The sequence below is a fragment of the Pleurodeles waltl genome, chromosome 8 (genome assembly GCF_031143425.1).
Source record: "Pleurodeles waltl isolate 20211129_DDA chromosome 8, aPleWal1.hap1.20221129, whole genome shotgun sequence".
Taxonomy (NCBI): domain Eukaryota; kingdom Metazoa; phylum Chordata; class Amphibia; order Caudata; family Salamandridae; genus Pleurodeles; species Pleurodeles waltl.
The window spans coordinates 1,131,451,866-1,131,468,188 of record NC_090447.1 but is presented as its reverse complement, the minus strand read 5'-3'; the positions used below and the strand labels follow the sequence as shown (position 1 = coordinate 1,131,468,188).

General features: G+C 45.7%; 1 protein-coding gene across 1 annotated transcript in view; it reads right to left on the bottom strand.

Moving 5' to 3' along the window:
- Nucleotides 1–16,323, bottom strand: part of WBP4 (WW domain binding protein 4) — a 386,635-nt gene that overhangs the window by 274,882 nt on the left and 95,430 nt on the right. Inside the window, exons 3-4 of the mRNA XM_069203523.1 lie at nucleotides 11,771–11,833; nucleotides 11,560–11,683 (exon numbers count right to left, since the gene is read on the bottom strand). Coding sequence (XP_069059624.1) covers nucleotides 11,560–11,683; nucleotides 11,771–11,833 — 187 coding nt within the window. The remainder of the gene's footprint in view (nucleotides 1–11,559; nucleotides 11,684–11,770; nucleotides 11,834–16,323) is intronic.

The following is a 16,323-nucleotide window of genomic DNA, read 5'->3' as shown; positions in this document are numbered from 1 at the left end:
TCTTTTCCTTTTTTTTTTTTTTTTTTTTTTTTTAAGTCAATAGGAAAAAACATTCAATTGTAGAACTATCAGCCTCTTTATAAAGAGCCCAAACTTCAGCCAATCAGGCGCGACCACCCTCTTAGAACCCTCAGCACAGAGGCTCAGTCTGTCAGATTTCTCCGCACTAGTGTACACAGGAAAAAATTCCAGAAGGTGAACCTCTCTGGGGAGGAGGGTGGGTCGCATGTGAATCTATGAAAGATACCAATACTGGAGAACTACAGTTACAGGTAAGTAACTTATTTTCTTCTCCAGTATTAGGGTATCTTTCATAGATTCACATGCTTGAATCAGAATAGTCAGCAGTAAATGGATAAATTATTATTTTCTTGTAGTACCAACAGAACGCATAAATATATTGCATGTTGACTGGATGTATATAAGCGATTAAATCTGCAAATTAAGAGCTAACCATTCCTAAGTACATGTAGTATTCATCCATTATATACAAATCTATATATAAACATTTATACATATATATTCCATGTAGCAAAGAAAAATATGAGTACCTCTAACTGCATATAAGAAGGATATACTCTAAATTACATATGAAATGAGACACAGAGGACGGAGGGTAAGGCTTATAGGCTCACCTTATGTGAACAAATTGCGCAAAACCGCTTGTCCTACCGCAGCATCCACCTTGTCCGTAGCTTCCAGGCAGTAATGCTGGGTGAAAGTATGAGGACGTGTCCATGTCGCTGCCTTGCAGATTTGGTCCAAAGGAATTCCAGCGAACAGAGCCGTGGAAGTGGAAACTGCTCTAGTGGAGTGCGCCCGGACCTTAGATGATAATGGCTTTCCCGCCAACTGGTGGGTCAACTGAATGGCAGCAGAAATCCAACGCGCTATAGTTTGTTTAGTAACTGCGCTACCACGATTGACCTTTCCAAAGCTGATAAACAACTGTTCAGATTTACGGAAAGCAGTTGTTCTATCTATATAGAACTTTAAACAGCGCTTAATGTCTAACGAATGCAGAGCTCGTTCAGCTGCCGTTTGAGGATTTGGAAAAAATGTTCGCAGAACTACTGGTTCGTTAAAGTGAAAAGATGATGGAACTTTAGGTATAAACCTTGGATTTGTTCTTAAAATGACCACCTCCGGCTTGAATTGAAGGAAAGGTGGAGAAATTGTAAATGCCTGGATATCACTGACTCTTCTTGCCGATGTCAAGGCTAAAAGAAGGGCCGTTTTAAAAGAAACAAACTTCAAATCCACTCTATGAATAGGCTTGAACGGATGTTTCATTAATTGGGAGAGCACAATGTTCAGATGCCATTGTGGTGCAGGACGGTGAATTGGTGGATATTTTCTGAACAAACCTTTAAGAAATTGTTTGATTATTCTAGCAGACCATAGTGAAGGTGACTGAGAGGTCCGTCTGTAACGAGATATGGCAGCCAAATGCACTTTAATCGATGAATGCGAAAGACCGGATTTGGCCAAATGTAGTAAATATGGCAAAATCTGTTCAGGGGATGATGACAGAGGATGGATGCTGGAAGCAGCGCACCACAAACAAAACCTCTTCCACTTGAATTTGTATGTGCGAATTGTAGACTGGGCTCTGGCACAGGCAAGTATCTCTCTGCACTCCGGAGGAATATTCAAACCATCAAATTCATAGAATTCAGGAGCCAGGCTGATAAACGAAGAGATGTCGGGTTGGGAGGACGAACCTGACCCTGGCTCATTGTTAGCAGATCCGGAATTGCCTCCAGCCGAATGTGAGGTTGTTCCGATAGCAATAGAAGTTCTGTGAACCAGAACTGGCGTGGCCATCTCGGAGCGATTAGAAGAATCCTGCATCTTTCCCTCTTCATCTTTAGCAGAAGTCTCGGGATGAGTGGAAGCGGGGGAAAAGCGTATGCATAAATCCCTGACCATCTGATCAAAAACGCATTCCCTCTCGAACCCCTCTGCGGATGCCAGCTTGCGAAGTGTCGGCATTTCTTGTTGTCCTTGGTCGCGAATAGATCTATGGTGGGTTTGCCCCAAAGGAGAAAGAGATTGTCGAGAACCGACTGATTGATTTCCCACTCGTGGCAGCTGGTTCGATTCCTGCTCAAGGCATCTGCCCAGATGTTGGTGATCCCTGGGAGATGTTCTGCTCGGATGGTGATTCCATGCTGAGTTACCCAATGCCACAGCTCCTGTGCCTCCAGGGATAATGCTCGAGATCTTGTGCCTCCTTGTTTGTTGATATAGTGCATGACCGTGGTGTTGTCTGTCCTTATCAACACTGAAGAGTCTTTGATGTTCATGAGGAAGGATTTGAGTGCCAAAAACACCGCTCTGAGCTCGAATACGTTTATGTGGAGAGTTGATTCTTGCATAGACCATTTTCCCCTCACGGAAAGATCCTGTAAATGAGCACCCCATCCCTCCAGGGATGCGTCCGTTGTTACTATGTGCATGGTCCTGTCTTTCAGAAATGACAGCCCGTCTGAGACTAGGGGAGTTTCTTTCCACCACGTGAAAGCCTGTTTCGCTGCAGGGGTGATTTGTACTAGCTCGTCGAAAGAGCCTTCTGTCTGTTTCCACTGGTTGTCTAGTTGTTGTTGAAGAGTCCTCATGTGGAGGCGACAGTTCCTTATCAATGGAATGCATGACGATAGTATCCCTAGAAAAGATTTGTAAGTCCGTACTGAAACGGACCTTCTTTTGCTGAGCCGAGCTGCTAAGTTTCGAAGTCTCTGTCTTCTGTCCTGTGAAGGAAAGGCTTTTGCTTGTAAAGTGTCCAAGATGGCTCCTAGAAACGTGATGTTCTGAGTGGGCTCTGTGTGAGACTTGGGGTAGTTGACCAACAAACCCAAAGCTCCGAAAAGGGAGAGACATGTTTCCGTATCTCTGGCAGCCTTCGACGCTGTACGTGCTTTTATTAGCCAGTCGTCTAGGTAAGGGAAGACCTGTACCCCTAATTGTCTGAGGTGGGCTGCCACTGGCGCCAAAACTTTGGTGAACACTCTTGGAGCCGACTTGAGGCCAAACGGAAGTACTCTGAACTGGTAGTGAATGCCTGCGACCCTGAACCGCAAGAATTTCCGATGATTGGGGTGAATTGGAACGTGAAAATATGCGTCCTGAAGATCTAGCGAGGACATCAAATCCCCTCGACTGAGGAGGCTCAGAACGTCTTGAAGAGAGATCATGCGAAAAGATTGCTTCTTGAGGTATTTGTTGAGCGATCGAAGATCGAGAATAGGTCTCCAATCTCCGTTCTTCTTCCGGATAAGGAAAAAACGGGAGTAAAAACCTATTCCCCTCTGATTTCTTGGTACGATCTCTATTGCTCCCTTGCTCATTAAGATAGCAATCTGTTCCATAAGCTCGTTGAGGTGGGCTGGCGGGGGGCCTCCTGGTGGTACTTGAGGAGGAGACTGGTTGAATTCTAGTGTATGCCCCCGCTTGATAATCTCCAAAACCCATCTGTCTGTTGTTATTCTGGACCATTGATGCAGAAACCCAGAAATTGTGCCCCCTATACGAGTGTTGGTGCAGGGGCTGGGTGCAGGCATTTGATGAGGGTCACTGCTTTCTAGTCTTATCCTTGGGTCTGAAAGCAGATTTTCCTCTTGTTTGCTGTCTGAAGCGAGCTGATGTTTGCTGGCGAAAGGAATGCTGTTGTTGCTGGCCATACGTTGAGCGATATTGGCCTTGGTAAGAGGAGTACGGTCTATATTGTTGAAAGCCTCCTCTGTGAGAAAAAGTACCTCTCCCTCTCGCTCCTCGAAAGGGTTGCTTCTTGTACTGAAGAGCTGCAAGTGACCTGGCTGTTTCAGTGTCTGACTTGATCGACTGCAATGCATCGTCAACATGTTTTCCAAATAAAAGTTCTCCATCATATGGCATGTCTAGAACTTTCAACTGAACTTCGGGCCTAAAAGAGGTAGCCTTTAGCCACCCTTGGCGTCTGAGAACCGCAGCACCGGCCAATTGTCTAAAACCTGTGGAAGAGACATCAATGGCAGAGTCTATGATTTCGGCCGAAATCTTTTCTCCTTCTTGAAGAATTCTGCGTGCTTCTGCTCTACTGGATTCAGGTATCATGTCAATGAATTGTGACATGTCAGACCACATCTGACGATCGTATCTCCCCAGTATTGCTAGAGAGTTGGCGGCTCTAACAGTGGTGGCAGCCATGGTTGAAATTTTTTTACCTATGGAGTCCAGACGCCGTCCTTCCTTGTCCGGAGGTGCGGTCAGAGAAGCTGACGGATTCCTGGATCTTCTCTGTGCTGCTTGGGAGATAACCGAATCCGGTTTAGGGTGGCTGATTAGACATGCTGGGGAGTTGTCAGGTGCCTTATATTTCTTTTCTAGCCTGGGCAAGACTGCAGGAATGGAGGACGGAGTCTGCATGACCTTTAAGCCTTCTTCCCAGATGAAGTCGACAATGGGAATGGCCCTCACTGATTTTCTTGTGTCCTCTTTAAAGTCATAAAGAAAACAATCTGATTGTTTAGACGTAATCGGTAGCTGGAATCTCTTGGCAGCTCTCTCCATGACAGAATGGAAACCTCCAATGTCCTGCGGAGGAGAGTCTACTGGCGGTGGTGTAGATGGAGATGGAGTCTGAATCTGGTACTCATCCCATTCCGGTATTAAAGAGTCTGAATCTTGTATCTCCCCTTCTTCCCGTTCCTCTTCGGATGACGGTGAGCCAATGCTCTGAACAGAAGGAGGTACTGCGATAGGGTCTGGAAATGTGGAAGGTCTAGCCGGAGTGGACACTGGCGTCTGCTGAGGCTGCACCGGTGTGGAAGAACCAGGCGGTGGAAACCTCGCATAATAGTCCTGCATCATTTGCTGAAGGTTGTTAATTAATGATACCGGCATTTGTACTGTCTCTTCTGATTGTTCGAAATGCCCTTGATCCTGTTGGTGGGAAAATTGCTGAAGATCCTCCTCTTCATCCTCTTCTTGGCATTTTATACGTAGTTCGGACGGACTACGCGCTACCGGAAAAAATCCGTCATCCGAGTATCCATCGCCATCATCATCATCATCCGCAAAAAGGTGCTGCGGAGGGACGGGTGTAACCTTGCTGGGCGATGTATGGGATGGTGGTAATATAGAGGACCTTACTTGTACAGGCAAAATCCTTTGCGGAAGGTAAGGTGATGTTCCAGGAAAATGACCCGTCGACGGAGCTGTCGTCGACGGAGCGGGCGTCGACGGAGCGGGCGTCGACGGAGCGGGCGTCGACGGGACCGTCGGTGTAGTTGGTGGTATCATCGTCGACGAAGTAGCCGTCGACGAAGCCAATGTCACTGCGTCACCCGTCGACGGGGTTGACAACGACGGAATTTTCACGATCCGGTGCGTCGACGGAATCTTCGTCGGCGAAAGCGACGGCGACCTCCTGAATCTCTTCGTCGATGAATGTGTCGATGGTAAAGATTTTAACTTCTTACCCGTCGACGGCTTCTTAATGATCTTAAAGGTGTGCGACGACGACGGACCATACTTAAGGCTCACCGATGTTATCGTCGTAGACGACAGCGGAGATGATGTCACTATCATCGGAGACGGAGGGGCTGTAAACGTAGCCGTCATCGTAGTCGTCGTCACCGGTAGAGCTGTCGTCGACGGAGCGCTCGACGACGGTGTCGTCCACGGTGTCGATTTTTTGGACGTCGACGGAGGCAGAGAACTGGAAGGCTTTTTAAGCTTCTTTGAAGAAGAAGCAGGTGTTGATGGTTCTGAGTGAACCCTGCCACTTGCTACCTTAGATGTTGAAGGTAGATCCCCGGTGTCCTTAAAAGCATGCAGCTTCTTGGCTGACTTAGTGCTTGCAGGGGATAGACTCTCCACAGACCTCTTTCTTTTCTTTGAGGTCACTGCAGTATCACTGTCTTCTTCAGAAAGAGCTTCTCTTGCCTTCTTTTTCTGGAGCCAAAGTAGGAGCCTGGCTTCTCTGTCCCTCAGAGTCTTATTAGGAAAGGTCCTGCAGATCTTACAGTCCTTGACCTTATGCTCTGGATGTAAGCAATAGATACATTCCTTGTTAGGGTCCTCACAGTGAAGTCTCAATTTGCCACAGGTCCCACAAGGTCTAAAAAGGCCCTTTCTTGTAGACATGATGGAAAAAAGTCTTGAAGAAAAACTGAATTGAAATTCTCTAAAGATTTCTCTTGAAGAGATGGAAAACTGAGGAGAGCTCAGGGAGACTCCCTTACACACGACGTGCGGTAGAAAATCTGACAGACTGAGCCTCTGTGCTGAGGGTTCTAAGAGGGTGGTCGCGCCTGATTGGCTGAAGTTTGGGCTCTTTATAAAGAGGCTGATAGTTCTACAATTGAATATGTTTTTTCCTATTGACTTCAAAAAAAAAAAAAAAAAAAAAAAAAGGAAAAGAAAGGTTTTTCTCTATTTATTGCTTTCTATGTACCGTGGGACTCCCACTTCGACGACGGGGAATGATTCAAGCATGTGAATCTATGAAAGATACCCTAATACTGGAGAAGGAGAAAGAACAGACAGAGCCTGTAGGTTGCTTACCCTCCTGGCTGTTGTGATGACCTCCAAGAAGGTCTTGATTGTCAGAAGTCTTAGAGGGCAGCTATGCATGGACTCCAAAAGGGAACACATCAAACAGGTTAAAACCAAATTAAGATCCTTTTGGGGCATAACAAACGTTTTGAAAGGATACATGCTGAAGACCTTTCAGAAAATGTGTCACAACAGGGACTTCAATAGCGAGGGTGGAACCTGCACCTGCAAAAAATAGATACCTGTTAACTATTCCCAAAGCAAGACTTTGCCTTCTAAGGACAAAACAATTAATAGCACTTTGGACAAGGGTGCAGAAAGTGGGTCAATGTTTTTCTCAGCGCAGCAATTCCAATATTTTCCCAACGGCAGGCATATACAGTTTTTGTTGATGGACACCTGGCTGCCAATATGACTTTACAGACTTTGGGAGAGGATTTAAGACCTTCAACTGCTGCTGCTCAATCTTCAAGCCTGAAGGCAGAAAGTGGGCAGAATCCTCCCTTGTTGCAACAGGAGATCCGCCAAAAGGGGAAGCCTTACTGAAAGACAGAAGCACATGCTCAGGAGTTCTGGATACCATACTCTCCTCACCCAATCAGGAGCCATCAGGTAACGTGAGCCCGTCAATTATTATCCTTTTCAGAATTCGGCAGATGTGAGGTATCAGCGGGAAGGCATATAGGAGTCTCATTTTCCAGTCTAGTCAGAATGCATCTCTGATTCAGAGTTGCTTTTGGAAACGTAAGCATGCAGAAGTGCTGACATTGGATGTTCTTGGCGGTGGTGAAAAAATATTCCCAAGGTTCTCCCCAGTCCTGAAAGAAACCTTGAGCTATCTCTGGGTACAGACACCATTCGTTGGCCACAAGGAAAAGACACGTTTGTCCACCCTGGTGTTTGGGATCCCACCAAGCAGTGCATGACCAGGAAAACATCCGGATGTTCCAGCCATGTCCAGAGGAACAGAGCTTCCTGGCACAAAGTCCAGGACACCATTTCACCCTTCTTGTTGCAGTTCTACATGGCAGTAGTGTTGTCCATGCACACCTGAACCTGCTTCCCTCTGATGGAAGAAAGGTTCTCAATTCCAAGATAATAGCCCTTGGCTCCAGAAGACTGATGTGTAGCTGAGTCTCTGCTGAAGACCACAGGCCCCTGACCTCAACAACTCCCAGATGATTACCAAAGCGCAGGAGCGATGCATTGGTCACCACTGTCAGCTCTGTGTTGAGAAAGGAGATGGAGACTGGGTTTGCTGCTCACCCAAGCATGGTGTGTTACCCACTGCAGGTCTTTCAAAGTCTTGTTTGAAATCTGGACCAAGTAGGAGAGATTCCCCATGTGCTATGCCCACTGGGATTTCAAATCCCACTGCTGAGCCCACCTATGCCATTGAGTGTGCTTCACCAGCAAGAAGCATGAGAAAATCAGACCTAGTAATCTAAGGGTTGGTCCCACCAATATCCCTGCTGAGTTTAAAACATTGGGATTATAGTCAGTATGTCATGGACTCTCTCCGCTCCGGGAGAAAGGTGTGGAATTGCACTGTGGCTGAATGGCTCAGATGAAACAGAATGTCTGAGAAGGAGTTGAATGTAGATAGTGAATCCTAGTGAATGCAGGCGGTCCATCGATGTCTGTAGGAGGGTAACTACCTGTAGCGAGCCTGCCTTCCGCAGCCAGTCGTTGAGGTAGGGGAAGTCTGGAACTCCTGACCTCTGCAGTTGTGCAGCAAGCACTGCCATCACCTTCATAAACAGAGGGACAACTGGTGAGACCAAAGAGGAGAACTGCAAACTGGAAATGTTCCTGTCCTACCAAGAACTGCAGGTAACACCAATGGGCTTGATAGGATGGGGATATGAAAACAGGTATCCTGCAAGCCCAACACTATCATCCAGTCTCCAATGCAGACAGAATCGGAGCAAGTGTTAGCCTCTTGATGTAGGGGAAATAGCACCCAAGACCTACTTCTGATGCCTTCACCCTCTCTGGGGCTTCTTTGGCCACATGAGCCCACACTTCTTAGCACAACCAGGAAAGGCAGACCTCCATCAGCTAATCTGAGGATGGTGACAGTGGCAGCAGGGTTTCTAGTGGCAGAAGGGTGCAACACCACTGGAGCACCCACTTGCCCAAAGTTATGGCTTGCCATTTGGACAGGTGTTGCCTGAATCTGTCTCCAACAGGGTGCCCATGTTGCTGCGAAGGCATACTCAATGGGGTTTAAAAGCTGGGGCTGTCATGGGTCAGGGTGTGGGAAGGTGGCGGACTGCGCAGATCCCCGACCCTGGTTCCCATGGGACTTGGGGGAGCTGGTTCTGCAGCTACAAAAAGGCTGGATAGCCAGCTGGCTGTGGTGGCTCTGCTGGAAAGGACGCAGCTGGTGGCCACTACCGTAGCCATGGAAAGAGCAAAATGAAAAGTGCAGATGGCAAGGGTCCGTGGCGAGTCTTAATGACTAGGTGGTGACTATTCTCCTTAAAAAACGTTAAAGCTTTCGCCGAACAGTTGAGTGTGAATCAAAGGCCTGTTTATGAGGGATGTCTGAGCATCTCCCGAAAAAAGCCAGTTGACCTCAGCAAAGCAAGGCAGCAGAGTGCCACAGAAGAAGCAATGGACCTGCCCAGCAAGTCTGTTGTGTCAAATCTGATGGCAAACTATGCTGAATCCCTGCCATCGATGTTAGCCGAGTTCAGGATAGCTCAGGCCTCCTCCGAGATTATAGGCAGCACTTGCACAACAGAGTCCCACACAATGTGGCTATATTGGCCCAAGAGGCATACGATGTTCACCAACTACAGTGCAAGGCTGGTGGAAAAGAAAATTCTTTTGAGGTTTCCAGTATCTTGGACTCCCTGTCCAGTGGAGTGGTTGTAAATGCATTGCGATTCACTTTGGACGTTGAGGCCCGCATGACCAAGCTCTCGGGGTGGGGAGGCTGGGTGAAGAAAGCTTGGTCCCCAGAAGTAGGGCTATGGAAGCATGCAGCTGTCCTGTGCATGGGAGTGCCCATGCAAAACCTGGCCAAAGACACTAGCAGGACATAACAGAGAGTTTCATTGAAGGCAGTAGGGGATCTGTGCAGGATACCTCTGGCTGGAGCACATCCATCAAGGCATTGGCCTTGACTTTCACAAGTGTAGCTGGAAGTTAAGGACCTCAGTCGTCCCCCCTCACCACCATAGCAAATGATACCACTTCCTGCGCAGTCATACTAGGAGGAGAGACCAAGCCAGTGTGTAAAGAGATGCCCAGGACATTGGTGTCCGCCAAATCCTCATACCAGTTGTCATCATCCAATTTGGCCAAAGATTCTTCATGGGGATCAGGGTAGCAGTTACTATCCTCAGATTCACCCCAGGAAAAATCTGCACAGCATCTGCCAAAGAAAGGAGGCTTTGTCTTTTATCCAGTCATTGGGGTCTGGTCAGCACTGGTGTTGATGCAGAGTGACGCCTATCCAGCTCCATATCGGAGTTGAGATAGACTAAGGGCTTGGCGCTGCCAAGAGGAGTTGGCGGTTCCAGGCAGCAAACCACAGAGCCAAATCCCAGTGAAGGTTATGGATTCTCAACCGGAGTGAGCCCAGATCCAGGAACCTATACGGAAGGCGCAACTGGTGCAGAGTGTGAACATGCCAGAAGTCCAACTGAGGTACCTCCCAGCTCTTGGGGCCCCAAAGGTGCTCCAGAGGGGTCAGACTTCCCAAATATGACATGCAGAGCCTCATAAAACTCTGGGCTTGGGGGGGAGTCACTTTGGCTCCAGGACATTCAGGGAGGCGTGGATCAGATGCAGGATCCGGCTACGCAGGTTGAGCGTGTAAATGCGACCTAGACTTGCAGCATCATTCCTACCACTGGTCCAATGAATTGAACTGGTGCAATTAAGAGAGCTTTAACTGCTTAGATTTCTTGTATTTGCAGGACTTACCTGACTCTTCTACAACAACCAATGGGAACTACAAAGCAGGTCTGGGACCTTTCTCGCAACCAGGACCTGTGACAATGCGGAGTTTTCCGATATCAGGCAGCAGTATCTTCATCTACTGCTCCTGAACCGCCTTCGGAATCATGGGATGGTAGACAGGGCGGTGTCTTGATTTGTAGTCTGGCTCCAGGCACCACAGACAAGCCAGGAGGGGGGAGTGTGTCACAGATTTTGAAAGGCTTCGCAGGGTTTAAACCCCACTGGTTTCTTATGAGCATCCTTAGCACACTGGGAGCAGAATGCTAAAAAAAATTAGGAAAATGTTGAAAAGGTTGGCAAATATTGAGCGGGGTAGCTCTTCTGGACCCAAAAGGATCTGGTGTCAGAGTGCTGGGGTCGTGTCTACATAGGCACACTGCACATGTCCCATTCAGTGCAGACGTGCAGAGCCGTCCGATGCCACCTACTGGAACGCAGGGGTACTGCTCAAGATTTTCCAGATCCAGTCTGATGCATAGGGATAGTGTAAAGTAAGGAATCTGAAGCTAGAAGTCTCTATCAGATAAGGTTTTTTTTTTTTTTTTAAACAGATTAGTCAGTAAGCCCTGTGAAGCACCTAGGATGTATAATACCATTTAAATTGTCATAAAACAAATGCATTGGGAAACGGTCTAATGTGTAGGCACTCCTCCCAGAGGAGACATTTGATGCAATTATCTTTCATTTTTTAATGAGAAAAGATGTTGTTATAAATGTAGTTTAATCGGTTACTGAGAAGCCTATAATTGCTTAAGACAAGAGCTAGAGGAGTCTTACAGTCAAGTGAGAGTAAAGACCGTGACAAAGCACCACAAAAGCAAGGGCACTCTATAAGGGCAAGAAAACTTTTGCAAAACTAGATTTTACAATTCTTCTAAATCATTAAGGATAGGGTCATGAGGAAAAGCCACTGACAGAACTATGGAATTCAACATCATCTCCACTTGAGATCAAGTTCTTTTCAAACAATAACATTTAAGTTGTAGAATGGTTTTGAGAGCCTTTTAACTCAAAAAAATGTTTAGTAAAAAAAGAAAAAGCTACCTGTATTAGATCCAAGCCTCTTCAGATCTTCCTGATAAGCTTTCAGGGCAGCTTCCTCCATGGCAGCAAATTCCTTTGTAGCCTTTGCTTCCTCTTTGGCCTTCTCCATACTTCTTTGTTTAATCTACAAAATCAATAACAAATCAAGCCAATTAAAGTAACTGTGAAACAATGTTTGCTAGCAAACCAAATGTTTAAACCGGTACAATACCTCGCTGATTTTGTTTGCCACATTTTCTTTATGATTTTTTCCTCTTTCGTGAAACTCGATGCTCTTCATAAAAAAAAGAGAAAAAAAAGATAAACAAGCAGAAATAAAATACCTCACAATACAAAGCAGATCACGTTACCATTACATTATAACTGCGGTGTTGGAAAGACCTGAACAACTGACAAGCAGGATGCTTATCACAAAAACAAATCCTGGGCCCCATCTGGTGAGGAATTTTAACATACCTGGCAGAGAAACTATCTTCAGGTACTGCAACACCAGGAGCCAATACCTTGCTAGACTGGAACTACAAAACTGTAGTGGAAATATTTGGAGGCAAGAGTCTCTTTCCTTCTACACCCAGAAGAAGCTCATCACACATGTTCAATACACACCTCAACTAGTGCAACTAAACCTGTATGCACACCACAAAGAAAAACTCTACCAAACCACCATCTTCTGCTCTGAACTGTTCTCCTCCTACTAGGCCTCGCCTCCATCTTTTGATCTACCTAATCCTTCAGAATCTCATCTAAACTACCTCTAAAATTGCCCCTGCTCCAAGACTCGTTTAGTGATGTTGTAAATTCCTCCTTGTTCTGTAGCAAGCAGGTTGCTTCCAGAGCTGCCTGTGAGAATTATCAGTACCTCAAATAAAATAAATATATTTGGAGTATTTGGGAACCCCATTCAAGGGAGAATAATGTATCGGTTAAACAATAATAATAAAACTCAAATGCCAGACCTTGCAAATTGTTATTTTTAAGCTGTTTACATAGCTGAAGCTATTTTTAATAGGTTTAATAATTTTATCATACAGTGTGCATAAAACATATATTGCTTTATCCAGCCACTTGTACATGGTTTAGTAAAATAAAGTCACACAACCTGCCAATTCGTAAAGAATACTAATCGGTAAAACAAGAACGGAAATAAAAATTAAAAAAAGTTAGATAGGGCTTTGATGCAGACTTCTCAATTTTAAAGGGTAATGTTACTGAATGGAACAGTACCTATCTGTCATAGTCACACGCTCCAAAAGGGCAATTTGACCATACACATTTTGTAGCGCAATTAATGTTCATCCGAACATACACCTACGGTGGTTTATCATCCGATTTCGGGAAGTGCCAGCAATATAGCGTCCATCCTCGTACAATCTCGGCTCTCTGCTTTGTACCTTTATCATATAATTGGTTCTTCCTCAGCCTGTGTCCATTAATTAAGTTTAGATTTCGACTTTCCTATTTATGGGGTCTACACCGATGTCCATTTGATAGCTAAGGTCATTTTTGCTGGGACCATGTCTAAGTCTCTGTGCAATCATTTAGCCAAATCCACCTTTTGGTCTTGGCATGAGCCCCAGTAAGCATAGTTTAGGTTTATGCAGATTTAATTCACTTGGTAGCTTAGTAACCTGGTCAGAAACCATCTATGGCATCTGGACCTTGTCCAAATCGGAGCCAAAAAGGTCTGGAATGGTTTGCCACTAATACTGCCGTGAGGTGCTCGAGACTCGGTCCTACCTAACCTCCTCTGCTACCATCTGGGATTCCCTCTGGGCGCGGTTAGGATAACTTGTGCTTTGTGGTGGCAGTGCAGATGCCGGTGGCGCTGAGGGTGGTGCTGTTGCTAGCACTGCTAGAAAAGCTAGCAGAGAGGGACTTGGAAGCAGAATGGATCCAGTCGGCATAGAGGTGTTCCTAGCACGGGGAGTGCAGGATCGCCAGGAGAAATCTATATGGAGTCCAACGCTCCTCTGGTGCCCTGAGGTGCACAAGAGGGGACCGCAGTCCACCTGAACATCCTCATCATAGCACGGAAGAAGAGGGCTGGATCAGGGTCAGAAATTCTGGAGAAGCCCTTGCCGGAGCTATATATGAAGGCACCGAGGCGGTCAGAATGAGCCCTGTGGCAGTACTTGAGTCAGTGATACCACAGAAGGCTGATCATCGGCTGGAATTATGTCCACCACCAGCGGCTCTAAGGAAGGCTCCATTGCAGGTGGGGTTTTCCCCAGGTTAACAACTTCGGGAACTCCAAATAAATCAGTGTGTTGTGTCACCCCATCTCCTTCTCACCCCTCTTCTGTGTTATTGATCGCAAACACAACCAGCACCGAGCCCGAGGCTCGTCGCACACACTGGCCATAAAGAGCTTGGCCTGGCTCTCTTTGATAGTGTACACGGGACAGATACAGATCTGTTACCTTACGGTGTTGTTTCTCAAATACCAGTAATGATTCTAATACGGTCTGTTTCATGTTGACTCGAAGACTACATGCGTTAGGGACCTTACCCGTGGAAGCCCATATTCTTCTCTAATGCAAATACCATCAGAAATCCTGAGCAATACAGTTGTGCAACAAGAATTATTAAAGCTCTTGTCTATACTACCTCACTCACTGTAGATTTAATCACCTTACTCCCAAGCAAGAACCACAGAAGAGAGAATGCACTGTGCTGTTTAGTTTCCTGCAAATAACTGTTCAGGTTATGCCTCCCTATTTGAAGCAAAACTGACGAGATTCAACACAGGTTCGGTCTCCAGACAGGTATTTGGTCAAAGAGTCATCACATAATATGGCAGTCTGAACTTTCCTTCTGGGGAGCTTGTCGGTTCCAACCATGGAATCTGTGCCACCACCAGGTAAGTAGGTCTCGAAATCAGTTACAAACAGCCCCAGTCTATTGGTAGACAGAGGCTGTATAAGGCAAACATACATCAATTCAATCAAAATGTTACTAAGGTGACAGAAGATAGGCCTGGTAAGGATCACTGACACTTTGGTAAATAGTACAGCATGCATAGTATGAGCATCTATCTTAAAGAGTGTCACACGCCGTGATTAGTTTCATGCAGAAATCGACCAATGCCATGATCAAAGCCAATGGGCCTGTCAAATTACTGACAATCAAGTTGGATGGATGTCTGTGTAAATATTTATGCCTAGGGATCTAAAAGAATTTCGTTTTTTTTATTTTTTATTTATTGTCTTGTGAACATATATGCCGTGCGGGGGGGGTTGGCGAAGGAAGAGCGAGTGGGAGTCATGTACAGATTATCTGCGCTCTTTAATTAAAATTTTATTTGGAGAGAGTACTAGCATTTCTCAGAAGTAAGCAAGTACTCTAGTATAGGGGACCAGCAATTGCACTTTTCCATTTCGAGCACAGAAGAGGTATAAGAGGCACCGGTGTCTCGCCCATTGCTGTGCCTACTAGGCCTCCAAATCTGCTCTCCATGTCTTGAGGCTTGCCTGGGCTTGGAATATAATTCGTTGATCCATGTGATGAGCTATTCTCCAACAGCTCATTACTTTTAGGATTCTGAACAAATATCTCATATCTAATGCATAGAATGCCCTTTCTATGCTAATGGAAAGCACTGTTGCATGTGTGAATTTAGCCAGTAGTAGATACAAATCTGCAGATAATAAGGTGAGGTGCTTATACCCAAGACAAGTCCACTCTGATTGGGCTGTATTAAATTCAGGAGATTTTTTTGTAATTCACTTTATATTTTGTTCTGCAAAATCTAGCAAACGTACTTCAAAACTGACAAGGCTGATGTAAGTGCTTTGAAAGTATACAATGGTCTCTCTCGTCATTTGGTGGAGGGAAGGCTTCGAGCAGTTTAGTATACTTCTTTACTGATAGCACGCCGCCATTATTATACAGATTTAGTAGATGTTTTGGTAGCTGACCCTGGTATATTCTATAAAATTTGAGGGTCAGGTCTGCAGTGCCCCGAGTTTTCCCGGTAGTTGGTTTCTCTATGGACAAACTGATCTCTGCTAGTGAAGTCAATGAGTCCATGTATGGTCGTGCGATAACTAAACTGATCTCTGCTAGTGAAGTCAATGAGTCCATGTATGGTCGTGCGATAACTAAACTGATCTCTGCTAGTGAAGTCAATGAGTCCATGTATGGTCGTGCGATAACTAAACTGATCTCTGCTAGTGAAGTCAATGAGTCCATGTATGGTCGTGCGATAACTGAGATAGATCAGTGACATGCAGAAAGACATTCAAATTCACCTGTCAACTGCTACTGCACAAATAGCTGCTGGTACTAAAATAGAAATGCCTCATTTATATCAGATTACACATGTAAAAGGTGACAATCTGGACGCTGAATGGCTGTTATGGCTGTATGCCGAGTGTTTGTAAGGGTCAATCTAGCCACTGTTCAGCCTGACATTCCACCTTCGAAGTACTTCTGGGTCAGCTATTCTTAATAATTGTATGCCCCAAACCTGGTATGCATATCGTCGTGGTTCTGTCTCTTGTGTTCCAATTCGGTTTCTAACCTACACAATTCAATCTCAAGCCTTTGCAATTGATCATATATGATTGAAAGGGCTCCAGTCACATCCTTAGGACATTTGCCCTGTATACTGACCTGTAAAGCCTCCTTGTTAAAGACATTTCCTTTTGAGGCTTCAGTTATGCAAATGTAATGACCAGGTGTGGACCATTGCTGGTACGGTTATCCATTGTAAAGTGAAAAAGAGGGTTACAATCTGATAATGCTCTGGATGGGTACTTTACC